This window comes from Lupinus angustifolius, chromosome LG06, assembly GCF_001865875.1.
Source record: "Lupinus angustifolius cultivar Tanjil chromosome LG06, LupAngTanjil_v1.0, whole genome shotgun sequence".
Classification (NCBI taxonomy): domain Eukaryota; kingdom Viridiplantae; phylum Streptophyta; class Magnoliopsida; order Fabales; family Fabaceae; genus Lupinus; species Lupinus angustifolius.
In genome coordinates, this window is record NC_032014.1 from 22,998,615 (window position 1) to 23,020,237 (window position 21,623).

The window sequence follows — 21,623 nt, forward strand, 5'->3', positions numbered from 1 at the left end:
ATTATTCGTTATTAACTTTTAAATAAAAATAATATAAATTAAATGATGTATTGATAATATAAAAAACTTTATAGTAACTATACGATGATGTGAGTATATTTGGTCTCCTAGGTCATTTCTTTTGTGCTCTTCAGACGTAATACAGTGTAGATAGGTGTGAATAAAAAAAAAAAAAAAACTAAAAAGACAAAATATGCAATAGCAAATAACGAGGCACGTCACACCACATGGCGCAACACAAGACGAAAGAGGCGGTGGTCCCGGTTTGAAGTCTCCCGGTCCAGCCGGTAGCCAGTAACTTATCCACATCCCATTGAAGAAATTGAAACGACAACGTTTACTACTTCCTTCATTACCGCATATAAATACGTGTAAGTAGATGCGTGAAATACTTGCTCCTTCCAACTTCAACCATTCTACGTGTTGTTGTTTCCTTCTTTGATCTCAACTCTTCATTCTTCTTTATCTTCATCTCATTTTCTTCCACTTTTTTCTTTTCTTTTCTTTTTTTCTTCCAACACCCTTAACTCTTTTTCTTCATTCCCATAATACTATTTATCATTTCATAATGTGTGGCATACTTGCTGTGCTTGGTTGCTCTGATAATTCCCAAGCTAAAAGGGTTCGCGTCCTTGAGCTTTCTCGCAGGCAATCATTCTTTTTTTGTTTTTACTCCGTTACATGATTTTTTTAAGTGATCATGTGTCATCACTTTTAATCTTAACCTTTCAATCACTTCTTACATGTATATCTTCAAACAGCTTTTACTTGGCTTTTGTGTTAGTATGCAAAGTTTGTAGCTTTAGATCATATACAGTTTTCCATGTTTTTGGATTACAAATTCAAGATGGTAGGAGAGGATAACTTTTGATATCCTATAACTTTTAATTTCTTAAGATAAGTACGTAATATTTAATATTTTATTAAACTGCACAGTAACGTAACATTATGGGACAACACATGCATATATTTACATACATACCCGAAAATCATGCAATATTCAAATATGAACTAGGATTATCTCTATTAATGGAATGATATATTCTTATTTTTACACTTATCATAAAGGATAAAGATATCTTATAATTATATTTAAATGATAAAAATGTTAAATATATATATTTTTTCATGTTGTTTGTAATGTACTTGTTAATTTATTAATGGATAGAATTCTAACTTATTTTGATATCAAGTAATAACTTTATGTATTTTAGGCTTGAAAGTCTTGTAAGCCAGCCATTGGTATGGAGAATTGAGTGGTAATGATCTCAAGGAATAAAGAATAAGTGTGGCGTGGGCTCATAATTTGTTTCCTCTTTGGTGTCTAATCTAATGTAATATTTTCAGGAGAATCCTCCTAAAACGTTATCGATATAAGAATATTAAAGAAAACATTAAGTGTATAACTGAAAATTAAACCTTTCATGTTTCCTTTATTTGATATAATAATTAAGAGGAGTAATAAGGACATATTCGCTGGATTTAATTATTTAAGACCCAGTTCAAATTATAACTATGACTTTATAACTTGAACCAGATACCCATGTTTCAGATGAATTAAGTATTTTAGGATAAACATTATATGACTTTGATAAGATAAAGTGGATAATAAAAAATATATATTCTTATTTCGATTGTGTGGGGTCTATAGTGCAATTATTGGTAATGGAAGTAAGAAAGTCCTAAATATAGAAACAATACTAAATAGTTTTTATGAGTCCTTCAAGTAAGTGTAGTTTGAATGAGTCAAGTGAAATTTATATCTTGTTGGTTTGTGTTTATGTTGATTTGACAGATTGAAGCACCGTGGCCCTGACTGGAGTGGGCTCCACCAACATGATGACTGTTATTTGGCTCATCAACGGTTAGCCATAGTTGATCCTACTTCTGGTGATCAACCTCTCTTCAACGAAGACAAATCAATTATTGTTACGGTATGGTATATGATAAATCATGTTTTATATATTCTCCCATAAATAAAAATATGACATATCAATTAAAAAAATTAAATTATTTTTATGGTTTTTGCTTAATTATTATTTGATAAGAAAATATATGAAACATGTTTGTGACAACTTATATAAGTTTGAATTATTGACGGCTTATAGGCACTATTGTTTAATTTTGTTTTAAAAGTTGATTATTTTGATTGAAAAACAATTGTGGTACTTGTGTATTTGTTTGGTTGAACTTTTACCCAAACAAAATTAGAACCTGCAAAAAAGCTAAGATTTTGGTTTTTTCTTAAAAGCTGCATTTTGTAACTTTGCAAAGAATCACTTTTGTAAAATCACCTGTTAAATCCTACACAAATGAGCTCATATTTTATTAAGTGATTTGAACAACTGTTTGACCAACAACTTTGCTTCACACACAATTGATAGTTTTTGGAGTTTGGACAAAGTATGCATACTTTCTTGTTCCAGAAAGTAATTTGAACAAGTGCTTGGGTGACACACACCTTAGTTTTTTTCAAGGAAATGGGCATACTTTGTGAATAAAAGTATCAGGTAAATGACTATGGATCACTTATTGTCACACCCAGCGGTCGCGACTGCGGAACTATTTTGCAAAATAAAATATTTTTGAATTCGATGGGCCGCGGTCCTAATACAACTTAAGTGCAGTCCAATATAGTTGCATTATAGCTCGATGCGGCCACATGTTTGTGATTCGACATCATACCACTTTTGCGGTGTGATGTGGTTGTGACAGACACCGCAACCGCATCACCTGGTGTGGCCCTCAATTTAAATCACTGGACTCACAGCTGATAGTTTCTAAAGAAATTACTGTAAATAAAAACTGTAGTTGTTCTGCTCTATGTTCTTTCACTGATTCAACAATGGTAAAATTATGACTAATGATAAATACTTTCCACTAAAAACCAGGTAAATGGAGAGATTTACAATCATGAAGAACTGAGGCAACAACTGCCTCATCACAAGTTCCGAACAGGAAGTGACTGTGATGTTATTGCTCACCTGGTTAGTTAGAAGATCTCTTTTTCATTAATTATTCTTACTCCAAGTCTTGATCAAAATTTTCATCATTTTCACCATTTAGAATATGGTTTCTAATCATGTTTGGACAACATGTTCTTATCATCTGCTTGTTAATGGTGTTAATGTTGTTTTGTTTTAGTACGAAGAGCATGGAGAAAACTTTGTGGACATGCTGGATGGTATCTTTTCTTTTGTTCTGCTGGATACCCGTGACAACAGTTTCTTGGTGGCAAGGGACGCCATAGGGGTTACTTCCTTGTACATTGGTTGGGGACTAGATGGTAATGTTTTATGATATTATGTCTTTCTACTGAATTGAATTGAGTTCATGTTTTCTATTTCAGCTTAAAATAGATTTTGATTGAGTAAATTGTGATAAGTATGGAATACCCATGTTCAGGTTCTGTTTGGATTTCATCGGAACTCAAAGGGCTGATCGATGACTGCGAAAATTTCAAGTCGTTTCCACCAGGTCACTTGTACTCTAGCAAAGAAAGAGAGTTCCGTAGATGGTACAATCCTCCTTGGTTCTCTGAGGCTATTCCCTCAGCCCCTTATGATCCTCTAGCTTTGAGGATTGCCTTTGAGAAGGTAAACAGAAGAAGTGTCAATAAATCATTAAACTGAATTTCATCCAAATTCATTTTTGTTCTGAAATTTTTGCATTGGTATAACTGATAAATGAATGTAATCACAGGCAGTCATAAAACGGTTGATGACTGATGTGCCTTTCGGTGTTTTACTGTCCGGAGGCTTGGACTCTTCACTGGTTGCATCCATCACTGCTCGCTACCTTAAAGACACGAAGGCTGCCAAGCAGTGGGGAGCAAAATTGCACTCATTCTGTGTAGGCCTTGAGGTGTTATTTCTACTCTAAATTACGAATGATGTAGAAAATTTAGCAGATTTATTTTAATGCAAAAGATAACCATTTAATGGTGTCTTAACATTTTGTCATCTTATATTGAGTAGGGTTCACCAGACTTGAAGGCCGGAAAAGAAGTTGCAGACTATCTAGGAACTGTCCATCATGAGTTCCACTTTACTGTCCAGGTATAATATGGAATAGTAGCTTTTAGGACTTATTTTAGGGTGCCTTAATGCTATATGCAAAACACTTAGTTTTACACCTCCTAAGGTTGCATAAAGTTTTGACTAGCGATAATCGATTATTAGCTTCATTAACCAAGTAAAACAAACTAGTGACTTGATAATTGTACAACATTGACAGATAATACGTGTGCAAATATTTGATGTGTGCAAATCATTTTTGTTAATAAATCATCTATATATGGTGTATGCAGGATGGCATAGATGCCATTGAAGAGGTCATCTACCATATTGAAACATATGATCTGACCACAATCAGAGCTGCAACACCTATGTTTCTTATGTCTCGTAAGATAAAATCACTAGGAGTCAAATGGGTTATCTCTGGAGAAGGATCTGATGAGATCTTTGGAGGGTATCTGTACTTCCACAAGGCTCCGAATAAAGAGGAATTCCACCAAGAAACATGCCGAAAGGTCAGTTACCATGCTACTTGACAGTACAATATTACAGGTTATTTAGTAAAGGGACTAATAGATGTCTTTTCGATATGTAGATTAAAGCTCTCCACAAATATGATTGCTTGCGAGCCAACAAATCGACATTTGCTTGGGGTCTGGAAGCTCGGGTGCCATTTTTGGACAAGGAGTTTATCAGTGTTGCAATGAACATTGATCCTGAACATAAAATGGTATGCACAAACAATGTTCCAATACAGGGGTGTCCCGTGTTGTTATCATGTAGTAATTATAGATAGCTCAAAACTTCAATGTCCATTTTCACATGTATTTTTTTAAAATAAAATACTTTACAATGTTGTTTTTTGTCCACCTAGATGAAAATCTTCTAGCTTTTCCTCCGTTCCAATATATCACCACTTGAAAAGTTGTTAATATTTAATTTGTTCAGATAAAACGTGAAGAAGGCCGGATAGAGAAATGGGTGCTTAGGAAGGCCTTTGACGATGAAGAGAATCCTTATCTGCCAAAGGTACTCTGCAATTCGCTGCAATATATGTTGATCTCTGCAGATTAAATTTTTAGACTAACATCTAAATTTTTTTTTTCATGCAGCACATTTTGTATAGGCAGAAAGAACAATTCAGTGATGGAGTTGGCTATAATTGGATTGATGGTCTTAAAGACCATGCTGATAAACATGTAAAACATAAATCCAACTTTTTTTCTCTAATCTCTTTTTCCCTTATGTTGTTATGCATATCATTCCCTTAAAACTTCCAAGTTAGTCATATCATGTGCTTATAATTGGTTCCTGACATTTTCTTATAGGTGACTAATAAAATGTTGCTTAATGCTCCTCACATCTTCCCCCATAACACTCCTAATACAAAAGAAGCATACTACTACAGAATGATCTTTGAGAGGTTCTTTCCTCAGGTAACTTAATTAATCAAATCTATATTTGGACTAGGGGGCAACATCTACATAATTCCTTTTGAAGAGTAAAATCTCTTTGTTCCTTAATTTTTTTCAGAACTCGGCCCGGCTCACTGTTCCTGGAGGACCGAGTGTCGCATGCAGCACGGAGAAAGCTATCGAGTGGGATGCTGACTGGTCTAACAACCTTGATCCTTCTGGTAGAGCAGCACTTGGGGTGCATGTTTCAGCTTATGAGAATCTGGTCAACTCAGTTAGCAGCAGCAGCAGCAAAGCTATAATACCAGAGAATATCATACCTAAGATAGAGATTTCTCCTATAGGAGTTGCCATCAAAAGCTAGTTAGTATTGCAAGGACTAGTTTCCCAAGAATCATGATATTGTATAAGTGAACATAAATGAAAGTTTTGCCTGCAGTGTATAATTTTATACAGGCAATGCCCTTTTTAATGCTATATGTAGATATAAGGCTTTCTATCTAAAGGCCTATAAGTGTTGTGCTATGCACATCTTGTATTTAGTTTGAATCATGTGATTTGAACACTATCATAAATGTATTGGTTTTCTAAGAATCGTGTTTCTTTTTATCAACTTTTATGAGAAAAGTTGTGTTCCATTATTTCAATGCTGTGGATTGCTAATATTCTTAATTGGCTTAAGCATATTGTTCATGCTACACTAAACAAAAAAGAAAGAATTTCATATTAACAACAAAGATGTAGAAACATACATATGTGGGATAAGATGTGTATAAGAGTTACATGAATACCTTCATAATGAATTCAAAGCCCAGCACAAAATTAACTTATCCGTAAGAATTATTCATTCACCTAGCAATGTGTAAGTGTAGCCATGATTACTACAACCAATCAAATAAATGACAAAGGTGAATAGGAGAGAATTAAGATAAGAGAATTTGTTACTAACTTTGTTCAATTCTACCAAATATGTGGGAACATTGAATGATTACCCATAAGCCTAAGGCCCATTGAGTGCATCTAATTGGTAGATGTTATAATAAGTAACTTCAGCGTGATGTATAGTCTGGATCTCTCTCCTCTGTTCTATTAATAGGCAATGTGTTCATATAATAATATTTCAACTAACCTAACAATATATTGAATAATACTTTCTTGAATAGGTGTTAAATACTTATTTAATGTGTAGAATAGAGTCGATCCAGATAAAATCATTTTATATTAATACCCTTTTTGGGTACTACTAAAGTATCTCATCACATTTTTTGATAAAGAACTAGTTCATTTTGTGATGCGTAACTACCTCCAATAAGTATCACTCTCAACAATCAAATTCTGAACATGGTCATCCTGATAATCTAATGAGACCTTACGACCAATATCTTGCTTGTGTTTTACATTTATGCGGATGTTTTGAATTTGTTGCCAGTTAATGTTCAAAATCATTTTCAAAAGAGTATTTAATTATTCTTGCTTGTTAAAAACATTTTTGAAATGATATTTTCGAAATCTTTAACAAACATAATTTAACTCTTGTATTTCCCTATGTCAACTTCATCCATTGCATACTTTTATAATATTTTACACTACATAATAAATTAACAAACCCTCTTCACCCATAAACCTCAATCCATATTCATAAATGTACCCCACAACCTAAACAAATGTACACCTTCCCTTCCTTTTTCCTCTGATCTCCTTCAGGAAAGAAAACTTTAATATTATTTATAAGCTTTTCATTTTTCTTTGTAATTTTTTGCTACATTTTTCTTTACATTAATAGAATAAAGAAAACTCCTTTTCTTTTTCATTAGCATATCTTTACATATGATAAAGTTGCAATCATACAACCCTATCAAACAAATGCATTACCTACTAAGAGTTATAAAATGTATCAATAAAAAATCAGTGAAAGAACTATGTTAATAATTAGCAAGTAAAACAAAACAAAAAATCAATAGAACAAAACTGTATAAAACAGTTCATTCCAAGTATCTGGTAATCCAGGAATGCACCAATGGCTGCAATCAGATGAGTAATCAGGGTTAGCTCTTTGTCCCGGACTCAAATCACCATCGTAAATTGACGGATGAGCATCTTTCCGAAATGCTGATAACATTGTTATGTCAAGAAGATAAGCAGGGTTGTTCATTTCTCTAATCACCATATTTACAACCCTCATTTGATCTGGATATGAACCAGGGTATGTTGTTCCAGTGCCAATGATTGGTTCGGTTTCGCCATAGCAATTCTTTGTCGTCGTGGTCGTTGCTCCGGTATTCCATTCACTTGGGCTGCATATCAGTGTCATTGATGAGTTTTAGCATAGTTTGTATAATGAAATATGAACACACAGAACATATTAGGTTAATTGAGCTTGTACAATATATTAGCTGTCATATTTTTCCTATGTGCCACATAGAAATCAATGACACTAATTGTCCGGTTGAAAATACATGTTTTAATGTCACAATGCTAGTTACAAAGTGAAAACAAGTGACTGTGAAGCCTCAACTTCAAAAACCTAACAATTATATAGGCCAGCATATACAAATCAGACTCCTATCTAGTACGGGAGAGGAGAGTACAATGAAATAACAAAGAAAAAATCATATACAATGACACTTGTATCCTCTTATTTATAGTGGGAAAACATTTTTACCCTTAAAACTAAGGGAGAAAAAACACTTTCATCTTCGATACTAGAGAGGAGTCTAACTGGAATAGGACCATCAATATGGTCTAATTTGGGCTTACACCTTCGCATTATAATAAAAACATTGTGTCTTCTACCAATGTTTTAAATTACAATTTTGGTCACCGTTTAAAATTTAACAATAAACAAACTAAAGCTACACCTAACTAATCACAGTTAATCAAACAATAAAAAGGCTAATGTATACACTAGGCACCTTACACGTGATAATAATCTGTAACATTAGAAATATATACTCTTCATAGTTTTCTTCTTTTGCCAAAATCACTGCTTGCATTATTCAAAACTTTGGAAAAGTACTGGCCCGCATTGTGATATGATTAGTTGGGTGGAGCTAACTTACATATCAAAGACAAAAGTACATGAAATTATATCAAATTAGTGTAAAAATTTATATACAATCAATACATCATTTACTATTCATTAGTATTACTTTTGTAAGAGTCAATGATTATTGAAAATGAATGTTTGATGGTAGACTAGTAATGTATAAAAATTTTACACTGTTATTCATACATAAATTTCTCTTTATTAATTAAGATATAGTAAATATCAACTAGTCATCATATTTAATAGCCGACATTATGCAAGTATGTGTTATAGAGATAGGACCAACACAATCACATGAATGGATTTCAGCCGTAAGATTAAGCAATAAAAACCCACTTGCACTAGGTCAGATCAAGGGGCTCCTACAGCACATCATATAGAAGTAATCAAATTTCTAGGCTTAGGACATTGATAAAATCAGATGCTAAATTTCATGTGTTACTCTATATATTATTTAGACTCATAATGCATAAATATTACAATATTTAAATTATCGATTTAATTTATTATTTCAGTACTTTGGTACATGAAATTGACACATAAAATAAGACAACAAATTTAACGCCTCTTGGACATGCTACTCCAATTAAACAAACACAATGATGAAACCAAGAAATCCAACGTGATGTTCCATAACAATAATGTAAGAGAGAGAAAGCAGTTTAATAAAGTATAGAAACAGAGTTAGAGTCCATACTTGTTGTGTGAAGGAGAAATTCCAAGGAAGAAAACTTTGGTTCTGCTTTTATCAATATTGGTGTCCACCCAATTAGCCCATGTTCTCAGACCCTTTTCCAAAGCTGCCAAACGATCCATGTTTTGGTAATATTTGCCTCCTAATTCTATGTAATCCCAACTGCATTTTTTTTTATAACCCAAATGACACATTAACTTAATTAAAATTGTAAATTATAGTTCTATTTTTCATAAGGAAACTCAAAATTTTCATTATTTTTTCCTGAAATAATAAAAACATTTCTAATAAGGACTAATGTTCTACTAAATTTTGTCTTGAAAAAGGCTAATTTGACATTATGATGTACCAATTTGAAAATTTTAACTTCTGGAAAACTGAATCGAGGGCTCTCCTTTAGTGAGTTTGGGGAATTTAGATATAAAAGCATCTCTAATGATCATTCTTACACTAGTCTTGTTGAAATAAGAACATTATTCTCTCATTTGTTACCGTGAGATTTTTATTTATTAATAATATTTCTTCCACAAGAACATTCTCGTAGTTATTCTTATCTCAAAAAAGGACTAGGATCACCTGTCTCGAATGGTGACTTATTTCATGTCTCAAACCAATCAAAATGTGACTTTTTGTTATTTTTAATTTTAGAATTTTTCTTTTATTCCTAAAATGTGGACCCAAAAGGGAAAAGGAGGAGAGAGGAACTGTATGATCGGTTGTGAGATATATTGTGAGACCCAAGTAAGAATAAGAATGATATTTACTAATATGGGAAAAATATTACTTTCATGATTATCTTTCCTTGCCAAAGTAAAAGAGCATTAACTCTTTTTTTCTCTTTTGGGTATGGTATTGAAATTTGAGTAAGATTATAATGTTAGGAAAGGGAAGAAATTGTTGCCTACCCTTGAAGAGAACCTTGATGGTTCCACCAATGTCCAGTGTTAAATGACAGAATATCAGCACTCCTCCATGCATCACCATTCCCATCTAATTTCTCCAGGCTAAGAATTCTCTTCCCTTGGTCAACATCAATCTCTACCAAATAAGGAGCTCTGTAAAATGAAATGGTCACACCATAGTCCTGCACATACCATATCAGAACCAGTCAAGACCAATCTTCTTTTTTGTAACACGGGTAAGACACTAATATCTTTCAGAATACGTAACTTCTCCTCCCAACAAGTATTGCTCACAAGAATGGAACTATTGACATTTTGGTCTTTCTAGGGATCTAACAGAGTTGTTGGTTCAAGACCACTCTTTTGCAGCAGTAAAATGCTGCTTTTTGTGCTATGTAAGTCCACTTTATGGTTCAAGTTTGCATCAACTAGCCAAAACCAAAGATAATGCCTAATAAAACTTTAAGTCCCCATCATCACCACCTTTTCCAATAGGTACTTCATTATACTAAAAAAATCATGAACCTACTTACTATGAAATTAAATGAAGCTTAACTAAAGAGGACATGAACTGTTTTGTGTCCTTTTTCTTGTGCATCAAAATTGAAACTTTTGAGTCACCAAAACAAAATTGAAAATTTTGATTCACCAATTAAAAAAGTTAAGAACTTTGCCCAAAAAAGAAATAGGTAAATCTAAAATCATGTCTCTCAAGAGTGCTCTCCTCTCCCATGCTCTCTTTGACAAAAAAAATAAAGCAAAACATAAACCTCAAAAAATCATGGCTTAAAAATCTTGAGGGTTCTTTTGCGAATTGGTTTTTGAAGGTTAAGAGAAGGAAGTGGAAGGCTTGTGAGTCATGAAATATATTTGTAAGATAACTCACAAGCCTTTCCCTTCCCTCAATTGTCACCCAAAACTCAACTCGCAAAGAATCCCCGAGAAAAAACATGAACTTACCAAGAATCTGAAGGTTGAGAGTGGCTCTCCTCTGACCAGTTGGGTTTGTGTCTGAGGCACAGAAGTAGATATCATGCAAATCAATGACTGCCATTGATTTCTGCCAAGAGAGTCACCCACAAACATCACAGTTTTCCCTCTCATCCCAAGCAGAAACTCAACCCCATTGAACCTACCAAAAACATGCTACAAAACCATTCAGCACACCACAAATTTCAATACACAAAATAACTAATCAAATTCCACTAATATCATTCTATCCTCTGAACGCCAACTCACAATAGACCCTTAAATCTTTTTTTTTTTGCGAGCTCATTTTCGAAGGATAACTAATGAATCGAAAAGGCTTATGAAATATACTTAGACATGGCACTCAAACTTTCTTTTTATCTGATAAAATCAAGTCGTAAACAGACTCTAATATCCGATTTTCTAGTGTTGTGTTTGTTTGTACCTTGGAAGGTCACAGTTAAGTGGTCTCCAACGATATTTAAGATAATCAGAATCTGGTCTACCATACATTTGGCAATTGAACTCAGGATCTATGATGGGGCAATTAGAAGATTGGTAAAGTGGGTATGTGCCATCACGAACCCAAGTTCCCATAAACACTTCACAGTTGGTTTGGTTTGCATGGATCATGGGTCTTTGATGGTGTAGTTGGTTATGGTGGTGTCTCAAGCTTAGTATAATAGCTGAAGAAGCTACTTTGCATTGAAGGGAAAGTAGGAAAAGAAGGGTTAAAGATGAGAGTAAAGAATAAAAAGAAGATATAGGTTGTTGAAGAAGAAGAAGAAAAAGAGCCATTGTAGAATATAATGAAGGAGATGCAGAGAAAAAGGGTAAAGCTAAAAGGAACAGAGAAAGGAAGTGGGAGAGGGAAGAAGGATATTTGGACTGTTATGAATATATATATAGAATAAAGGGTTTGCTTTTTTATATGTGTGAAAAGCTTTTGAATGGTGGACGGAAAGTTATTTTATGTCTCAAATTATATATTAATATGTGAATGTAAGAAAAAATGTAAAATCAAAAAGTAGTATTCTGATTAGCTTGAGATAGAGAATATGTGGTAGATGATTTCTATCATCTAATGGTTATAGAGGATCATCCTTTATTCTTTAAATTCTTATAATATTTTATACCTTAATAAATCTTTCAGATACTAATATTTAGTTTCATATTTTATGTTAAAGTATTTCTAAGATTAAATAAATATTGATTGCATTTAATATTTTCTTTATTGTATCTTTGTCTTAAATTTTAGGATAATGTATAATTTTAAGATACTTCTATGAAATTGATTTACAAATCCTTCTCTACTACTATAAAAATGACATATGTCACAAAATACCACCTTAAATACACTTTGTGATTTGTGAAACATATATTAGTTTTGTTATAATATTGGAGAATTCGAAGATCTAGTAGTTTTAGGTAGAATAAATATAGATATAAAATAGATCTTAAAGGAAAGGTAAAATTTAACTATTAAAGTAATGAAGTTCTGTGTTTTGTTGTGTTTGCATGTGAAGAAGGAAGGTGATAGCGATTTAGTGAGGTTAAAAAATGGCTTGTGTGGTGGTGAAACAGTGAAGGATTTGTCGACATAAAATGAACATAGTAAGTTGTTACTTTTTGTCAAAGAAGCACTTGCTTTTCATGTCAGATGTAAGATTATTTACAGAAAAAATTGCAGTCAATATAATGCCATTTCGGAGGTCTACTCATGTTTTGATTTGTTATTTTCTTATGGAAGAGAAATAAGAGATAAAGTAGGGGTAAATTTTGGAACAAATATATTTTGTCATAAATTATATCTCAAATTTTATCTAATATAAAAGAAAATATAATATACCAATTAAAAAAATTAAAAATTCATTATTTTTTATCTATTATTTTTGTTGGAATGTGAATGGTGAGAACATGTTTTGGAATATGTTAAGCTTGTTTGAAAATATGATTTGTCCTACTTTGTCTTATTTTACATGTCAAACATTTATTATGGATTAAAAAATTACAATCTATTAAATGTTCTATTAAATTCATTATGCTTTGAGCCCTTGGAGTGACAAAAAAATATGTCCGTAAATGTAATCAAGCATACAAGAGAGTTACCACCAATAATCATGACTATAGAGTATGGTTCATGGGTCTCACTTGAAAATTGAAGTAAATGATGGTAAGGTGAGTTTTTTTAGATGCTTCCCTTCCCTATGAGTATTTGATATGGTCATAGCTCTTAAGCAAGAATCCTTTGAGTTTTTTAGATACTTGTACCCTTTCTATCAAAAGAGAACATTTTGCTCCTTCTATGAGAGAACACAATTATGATAAAGCATATGTTCTTTGCTTTCCTTAAATAACATTCACAAAACTATCTCGTGCTGGTCTTAAAGATAGAAGGTGTGATACCCTAACTCATAGTGAACAAAAGTAATCCACAAGTGTTTAATGTATATTGAGGGGCTAAACAAACTTACTATTACAACATTTCAACATTACAACATGAATAGAATAATCCAAAATGTTATGCCTCATGGGAGAATAACTTTTTAATTTTAGGACCGTATTTTATTGGAGTCATTTCAACAACAAATAATGATATTTCCAAAATAGTACAATCAGAGATCTTCTAGATAATCCCAAGGATCATTGAATTAATTTTGATTTAAAAAAGTGATGTTCAATCATTATCTTGCTCCGTTTGTAAAAGCTTGAAAGCATTACAAACTCCCAAACTTAAACTTTTATATCCTTAACACAGTAAATATCATCTCTATTATTGGAGAGAAAAATAATATTTTTACGTTTAGCTTTAGAATAAAAGTGTCATTGTAAGTATAAACAAAATGATATAATTGTCTTTTCATTTTGTTTTTTCTTTTATTTTGTACAACACTTCCCTCTCCATTATTGATAAAAAGTTTGACTCCTTAATATAAGTTAGCCTTTATCTTTGATTTTTTGGTCTTGAAGTGTCATCTCATTTGTTGCAGAGGTTAATAAGATAGTAGACAATTGTAAATATGAACATTTTTGTGAGAACATTGTATTCTAACTTATTGTTGAAAAGAAGTTAGATGTTGCACAGATAACATAGGAAAGTCGGTTAATTGTGTCTTTGGAAAAATTAAAGGCAGATTTAGTCAATTTTCAATCCAAGAATAGATGTATCTAACATTTGAACTATGAATCGTAAGAAGATTTGTCTCTTTAACCTAATATTTATTGTGTCATATTGGTTCATTATAATTAATCAGGCCGAGAGATACTTCTAATCTTTAACACAATTATAAAAAAATTCATTAATAAAAAAAAGATAGTCCGTAAGGGTCAAGTCAGTTAATAGAACTATGAGAGATTTGTTGATTAATATGACTCATAATCTGTTACATTTGTATTCATTAGATAATAAAGAGTCAATATAGTTATTAGAAGTATTTTACCTACTATGTTGGAGCACTTATGTGATTCATTATGTTATTCATATACGAATTTATTTTTTCTGCATTAGTTTTCTTTTTCATGCTGTATAAATTATGTGTCTTGTTGATGAATAAAATAAAGTCTTCTACATAACACATTTCCTCTCTGCCTTTTTGTTTGCTACATACCCAACAAATTGGTATCTAGAGTTATATCTTGAGGGATCTGTGAGAACAAACACAAACCAAAATCAAACACAACCAAAACCTTTTCTCTATTACCTTCTATTGTCAAAATGAATTCAGAAGTAGTGTGTGCTGCATTTTCACCTCCAGTGTTTACTGGAAAGAATTATCATGTATGAGCTGTTCGAATTGAAGCTTTTTTGGATGCTAATGATCTGTGGGATGTCATTGAACAAGATTAGGTCATTCCAACTCTTCCACACAATCCAAGTGTTGCACAAATTAAAAATGAGAAGGAGATGAAGCAAAGAAAGTCCAAAGCAAGAGCATGTCTATATGCAGTTGTTTCACCCATCTATTAGAATAATGACACTGAAAACAGCTTGGGAAATCTGGAATTTTTTGAAGCGAGAATATGAGGGAGATGAAAGGGTCAAAGGGATGCAAGTGATGAATTTGATCCGAGAATATGAAATGCAAAGGATGAGAGATTCAAAAACAATCAAGGAGTACTCTGATAAAGTTCCATTGCAAACAATGTAAGACTTCTTGATACTGAATTTTCTGATTCTAGAATAGTTCAAAAGATCCTAGTTACACTTCCTGAAAAATATGAAGCTGCAACTTCATCTCTGGAAATGTCTAAGGATATGTCAAACATCACCTTGGTAGAAGTGTTGAATGCATTATAGACACAAGAACAAATGAGGCAAGAAGGATCTATGGAGAGTGCATTCCAAATCAAACTACAAAATAACAATGGTTGGAAAGACAAGAAAAAGAGACAAAGTAATAACCATAGACATGCAGGTTCTGCAAACAAGTACAATAACCGAAGTAGCAATAATGAAGTCTATCCACCTTGCTCTTATTGCAAAAAACTAATCATTCACAAAAAAGATGTTGGTGGAGGCCAGATGTAAGATGTCATAAGTGTGGCCTGTTAGGACACATGAAAAAATATACAAGTCTCAACAACAACAAGGAGAAGCTAAGGCTGTTGAGGATCAACCACAAAAAGAGCAATTGTTTGTAGTATCATGTTTTGCCACCAATTTTTTCATAGAATGTTGGCTCATTGACATTGGTTGTACAAACCACATGACTTATGATCGAGAGATTTTCAGAGAGCTTGACAAAAATGTTATTCTAAAGTCAGAATTGGAGGAACAGTGGCAATTGAAGGATACACGGGTTTGAAATTAATTTTCATGATGTATTGTATGTTCGTGAAATTAATCAAAATGTGTTAAGTGTTTTTCAGTTATTGGAGAAAAGCTATAAGGTTTTGTTTGAAGATAAACATAATAGATTAAAGATTCAGAACACAGAGAGGTGTTCAAAGTTCAAATGAAAGGCAAAAGTTTTGTTTTTGATTTGATGAAAGAGGAGCACGCTGCAGTACACAAAGAAGACACAAGTACAATGCTTTGGCACAGAAGATTAGGCCACTTTCACCATGATGCTCTAATCTTCATGAAGAAGTGCAATCTTGTTAATGGTTTACCTGACTTAGAAAAAAAATCTCCTACATGCATTCCCTGCCAATATGGGAAGCAAACAAGACTCCATTTTTCGCAAAATAGGGTTTGGAAAGCTACACAAAAGCTGCAACTGATACACACAGATGTTAGAGGACCTATGGGTACACCATCACTGAATGGTAGTAAATATTATATTGCTTTTATTGATGATCACACAAGAACGTGTTGGATTTATTTTATGAAATTTAAATTCGAGGTTGCTAACGTCTTTGTGAAATTCAAAGTTTGGGTTCAAAACTCAAAGTGGGTGCAAGATGGAGGTGATCAGGTCTGATAATGGAACAAAATATACCTCTGAAAATTTTAATAAATTTTGCACAAATATAAGCATTGAATACCAACTGATAACACTTTATACTCCTCAATAAAATTGTGTTATTAAGAGAAAAAACGGAACAATTATGGAGATGGCTAGGTGCTTACTTTATGATAAAGGGCTCCCAAATAAGTTTTGGGCTAGGGATGGCAACGGGACAGAACGGACACGGGTAGTGTTATCCTGTACCCATACCCACACTATTTACAGGTACCGGTCTGAGTAACGGGTATTTGCAGGTACCCCATGGGTTTTTAAGTTTCAATATATATTTATATATTTTATAACAATCAATACATATAAAATAATTATTACATGAATAATAAAATTTATGTACATGTTAAATTTATCATATATTTCGATCACTAAAATTCATTATAAATAATACAAAAATAAATAATATAATATAATAATAATGGTAATGTAATATATTTAAAAAATTATTTTAAAAATCAATTAATAAATAAGCAGGTACCCGTAGGACGGGTATCATGATACCCACTCTCACCCATAAGTTATTTTTACAAGTACCTGTTGTGTGTATTTTAATGGATACCCACAAGACGTGTATTTTTGCCATCCCTATTCTGGGCATAGGCAGTAAATACATCAGTTTTTCTCTCAAACAGATTGTCAACAAAACTTTTATAAAAAAAAACACACCATTTGAAGCATGGTATGGCTACAGACCGAAGTTGGTTAATTTAAAAACATTTGGTTGTTTGTGTTTCTCTTACATTCCTCAAGTTAAGAGAGACAAATTGGACAAGAAAGCAGAATCTGAGATTTTTGTATTCTTTAGCTTAATGTCAAAGACCTACAGGATATATTTACCACAAAGCGACAAAGTAATTATGAGTAGAAATGTCCATTTTTTTGAGTTGGAAAGGTGGATATGGGAGGAATATAAGCAGCTATAGTTTCAGGAGGAGAATGAAAACATAGATGATGAACCTGTCAAAGGAACTAGATCACTTTATGACATATATCAAAGGGACAATGTTTTGTAATGGAGCCTGTGAAATATGAAGAAATTGCAATTAACCAGAAATGGGTAGATGCAATGAAGGAGTAGCTCATGATGATTGGAAAAAATCAGACATGAGAGTTGGTGGACAGACCCAAACATAAGGAGGCTATAGGAGTGAAATGGGTTTACAGAACCAAGTTCAATTCGGACCGTTCTGTGAACAAGTATAAGGCAAGGCTTGTTTTCACGGGATATGCCCAGAAATTTAGTGTAGATTTGTTTGAAACTTTTGCCCCAGTTGCTAGGTTGAATACCATGAGGATGTTGTTGGCACTTGCTGCACAAAATGGTTGGAACATACACCAAATGAATGTCAAATTGGTTTTCTTAAATGGATACCTGAATGAAGACATTTTGTGGAACAACCAAAAGGAATTTTTTAGCAAGGACATGAAGAGAAGGTATATAAGTTGAACAAGGCCTTATATATATGGTCTAAAACAAGCACCAAAGTCTTGGTACGATCGAATTGATGCGCACTTGGTAAACTTAGGCTTTGTAAAGAGTCTAAGTGAATTTACCTTATATGTCAAAAAGGTTGATGATGAAATACATGTGGTAACTCTTTATGTTGATGACTTTTTTGTTACATGAAGTCATAAGGAGTTGGTAGACAAGTTCAAAGAAGAAATGAATGATGCTTTTGAAATGACTGACCTTGGAAGGAGGACATTCTTTCTTGGTATGCAGGTGCAACAAAATTAAAATGAAATATTTGTGTTCCAACAAAAATATGCAAGAGAGATTCTCAAAAAGTTCAATATGTAAGAATGCAAATCAGCTCCAACTCCAATGAATCAAAAGGATAAGTTTTGCAAAGAGGATGGTGCTAAAAAGTTTAATGAAAGGTTGTATAGAAGCTTAATAGACCGTTTGATCTATTTATCTATAACAAGAGCAGATATCATGCATGCAATAAGTTTGTTATCAAGGTATATGCATTGTGTTTGTGAAATTCATTTCAAGCAGCAAAAAGAATTCTTAGATATGTTAAAGGCACAATAGATTATGGAATAAGGTTCAGTCGTGTAAATAATTTTAATCTTCATGGTTACTCTGATAGTGATTGGGTTGAATGTGATGATGATATGAAAAACACTTCAGGTTATTGTTTTAGCTTTAAATCTGGAATTTTTTTCATGGTGTTCTAAATAACAGGAAGTCATTGCTCAATCAATAGCAGAAGCGGAATATGTAGCTGTTGTTACAACTGTGAACCAAGCTATTTGGATCAGAAAGCTCATGATAGATTTGCATATGAAACAAAAAGAAAGCACACATGTATTTGTGGACAACCAAGCTGTAATTTCAATTTCTAACAATTCAATATTCCATGGCAAAACAAAACACTTTAAGATCAAGTTTCATGTTCCACACGAGATACAAAAGGAAGGAGAAGTGCAACTAATCTATTGCAAAACAGAAAATTAGAGTGCTGGCATCCTGACAAAGGCACTTCCTAAAGCAAGATTTGAATTCTTGAGGCAAAAACTTGGAGTTTGCAACTCCAGAGTCAAGGACGAGTGTTTATTAATATGGCTCAGAATCTGTTACATTTGTATTCATTAGGCAATAAAGAGTTAATATGTCTGTTAGGAATATTTCACCTACTATGTTAGAGTACTTATGTGACTCATTATACTATTCATGTAGGAACTTATTTTTTTATGCATCAGTTTTCTTTTTCTTGTTGTATAAATCATGTGTCTTGTTGATGAATAAAATAAAACCTTCTACGTAACACATTTCATCTCTGCAGTTTTGTTTACTACATAACCAACAAGATTAAACATGAATATATAGTTCAAACACGGATAGTTGCTCTCTTTCCCCTCCCTGATAAAAAAAATTTGCATTTAAAAAATTAATTATAAGAAAGTAATACAAATTATAAGTATTAGAAGACAACTAAGAGGGAAATGAATTAGTTGTTAGGACAAATGATCGATTTTTTCTGCTTTAATATCAAAGTGTTTGTGAAGCATAATGTTGATGCAGAAATGAAGCAAGTAAAACGATAATAAAACTATAAGATAGAGTAGAAAAAGAAGAGTACACAAAGAATTTTATATTGGTTCGCTTTCTTGTCAACCGAAGGTTACATCCAGTATTGTTGTCATAGAAGAGATTTTTCCACTAGTTAATTTGAGTTGCAATTACAAAATTTTTCCGAGACCCTTGTACCTTACACACTCACAATTATCTACTCTTGGAAAACACCATTTCCAAGTGAACTCTTTTCCCCTTCTCAATACACCATTGTGATGAAAAATTTACAATAAGATGAAGAATATATAAATGGTAGGATTGCCTTTACAAGTTTTGACAATACTATAATTTGCGATCCTTTTTCTCACAATATATACATAGTAAACAATGCTTTTATATCTTTAAAAGTTTAGAACATAAGCACTTAAAGCAATTTCAGAAAATCTGAAATTTTTAGAACAAAGTTGCAAAAGAGTGCAGAAATTTATTTCACTAAGTTATGAAAATTTTGTGTATCACTTGTGTTATGAATTGAATATCTAATGCCTTTAAATAGGCTTCCAACCAGCCAAGGTAACCTTCCATGAAGAGGAGACACGATTGGAATGAAACATAATCACTTTGGATGAAAGTTGTCATTCAAATTTGAAAATCTGGTTTCCAACAGCTATGAGTAATCAATTGTCACGACTGTGTAATCGATTGCCAAAAGTTTCTGTCCAAAGTGGTAATCAATTAATACATAGTAATAATCGGTTACTCATTGTCACTTATGTTTTGTAATTGTTTTCTTAATCAGGTAACCTGTTATGTAGTTATAGTAATATGTTACCAACTGTCACGCAGTTCAAGTAACCTGTTACCCAGACCTAGTAACTTGTTACTCAAGTCAAGTAAACCTATTACTTAGCATTATTGACATTTTATCAAGCCTTATCCAATTATTTTGAAAATAGTTTTGATTTCTTTGAGCATTGCTACTAATATATAAATTGAGCATAAAGGTAGAAGTACATATTGAAGTCTTAATCTATAAATTCTTGAAGACTGAATCTTCTATGTCTTCGTAGTCTTCTTCCTTTTCTTCTTTTTATGATCTTGGTGTATTCATAAAAAACGTGTCAAGGTCAGGAGCAAGATTTTATTCTCACAAATATTCTTTTATGCTTGTGACGCATATTAGTATTAATTTAAGAGAATAAAATATATGTTGATTTAAGAGATAAGTTGTCTCCTCCAGACACTACTAAAATCATGATATGTGTCCTATTTAATTATTTTCTGTAAAAATATTTATAAAACTAAACAAAATAGTACACATGTCATACTTTTACTGGTTGAAGAAGATAAGTTATCTTCTAATATGAAGAGATATTTTACTCTCTTAATTTTAACACCTAACCTTTATGGGCTCATGAGTATTGTTTGATCATCTAGGATAAGTTTAAGTACTCCTTTTGTCCCATAAAGATAGTAAACTTTTGGATAGTAAAAAAAGGGGGCAATCATTTTAATGCTCTGTCTAACAATCAATCAATCATCAACATAGTAATTTAATCTATTTTTCATTAATTACTCAATTACATACCATAATATGCAATTTTCAAACAATTTTATTTATTATTATAAGTTTAATTTGAGACAAATTTCCAAGTATTATTGTTGTATCTAGGATGGCTCATTGAGTATTACTTACACACCTAGAGACCAAGCCACTATTGGTTCATTAAGCATTGATTGCACACCTAGCTGGCTCATTGAATCAGTATTCCTTTCACCTAGCCTATGCAAGCTAAATCAAATTATAAAACTCTAAGAGTGAATGCAGAATTTTGTAGATTTTGTTGCTTCTAATCTTACTCTAATTTGATCATGACTTTTCTGAAACTTGATGAACTTGTGTTTCTCCTCACCTCCTTTGGAAATCACTTGATTTTAGTGAGGGCATACCAATCTCCTTTCTTGGTATGGAAAATTTTACAAAATCTTTTCTAGAGGGTGGTGGAGTGATGGGTGGTGACTGATTATGGTAATCACACTAAGAGGCAAGGTGGTGCTGCACCGTGGTAACTAAGAGTGGCAGTTTCATGTTAGAGG

At 32.5% G+C, this 21,623-nt stretch overlaps 2 protein-coding genes across 2 annotated transcripts; one reads left to right on the forward strand and one right to left on the reverse strand.

Annotated features, from left to right (window-relative positions):
- Window positions 457–6,044, forward strand: LOC109350260 (asparagine synthetase [glutamine-hydrolyzing] 2-like). The gene is made up of 13 exons (XM_019591458.1): window positions 457–648; window positions 1,796–1,934; window positions 2,892–2,987; window positions 3,145–3,286; window positions 3,406–3,596; window positions 3,703–3,864; window positions 3,978–4,058; window positions 4,310–4,531; window positions 4,612–4,746; window positions 4,965–5,045; window positions 5,129–5,215; window positions 5,345–5,452; window positions 5,550–6,044. Exons 1-13 carry the CDS (start codon window positions 569–571, stop codon window positions 5,793–5,795), a joined length of 1,770 nt encoding a protein of 589 aa, XP_019447003.1. The 5' UTR covers window positions 457–568; the 3' UTR covers window positions 5,796–6,044.
- LOC109350261 (protein PMR5-like) lies at window positions 7,214–11,919 on the reverse strand. Its single transcript, XM_019591459.1, has 5 exons — window positions 11,488–11,919; window positions 11,034–11,205; window positions 10,077–10,255; window positions 9,175–9,333; window positions 7,214–7,725 (listed from the first exon to the last, which is right to left on the reverse strand). The coding sequence occupies exons 1-5, from the start codon at window positions 11,838–11,840 to the stop codon at window positions 7,386–7,388; spliced, it is 1,203 nt and encodes a 400-aa protein (XP_019447004.1). The 5' UTR covers window positions 11,841–11,919; the 3' UTR covers window positions 7,214–7,385.

Bases quoted from the DNA above. Each gene is read 5' to 3' on its own strand.
- LOC109350261 (XM_019591459.1), bottom strand. From the start codon at position 11,840: ATGGCTCTTTTTCTTCTTCTTCTTCAACAACCTATATCTTCTTTTTAT. The intron at 9,334-10,076 runs GTAGGCAACAAT...AAAAAAATGCAG, and splicing joins CATCAAGGTTCTCTTCAAGG to TTGGGATTACATAGAATTAG. The intron at 7,726-9,174 runs GTATGGACTCTA...ACTGATATGCAG, and splicing joins ATTTCTCCTTCACACAACAA to CCCAAGTGAATGGAATACCG.
- LOC109350260 (XM_019591458.1), top strand. From the start codon at position 569: ATGTGTGGCATACTTGCTGTGCTTGGTTGCTCTGATAATTCCCAAGCT. The intron at 1,935-2,891 runs GTATGGTATATG...ACTAAAAACCAG, and splicing joins ACAAATCAATTATTGTTACG to GTAAATGGAGAGATTTACAA. The intron at 2,988-3,144 runs GTTAGTTAGAAG...GTTTTGTTTTAG, and splicing joins GTGATGTTATTGCTCACCTG to TACGAAGAGCATGGAGAAAA.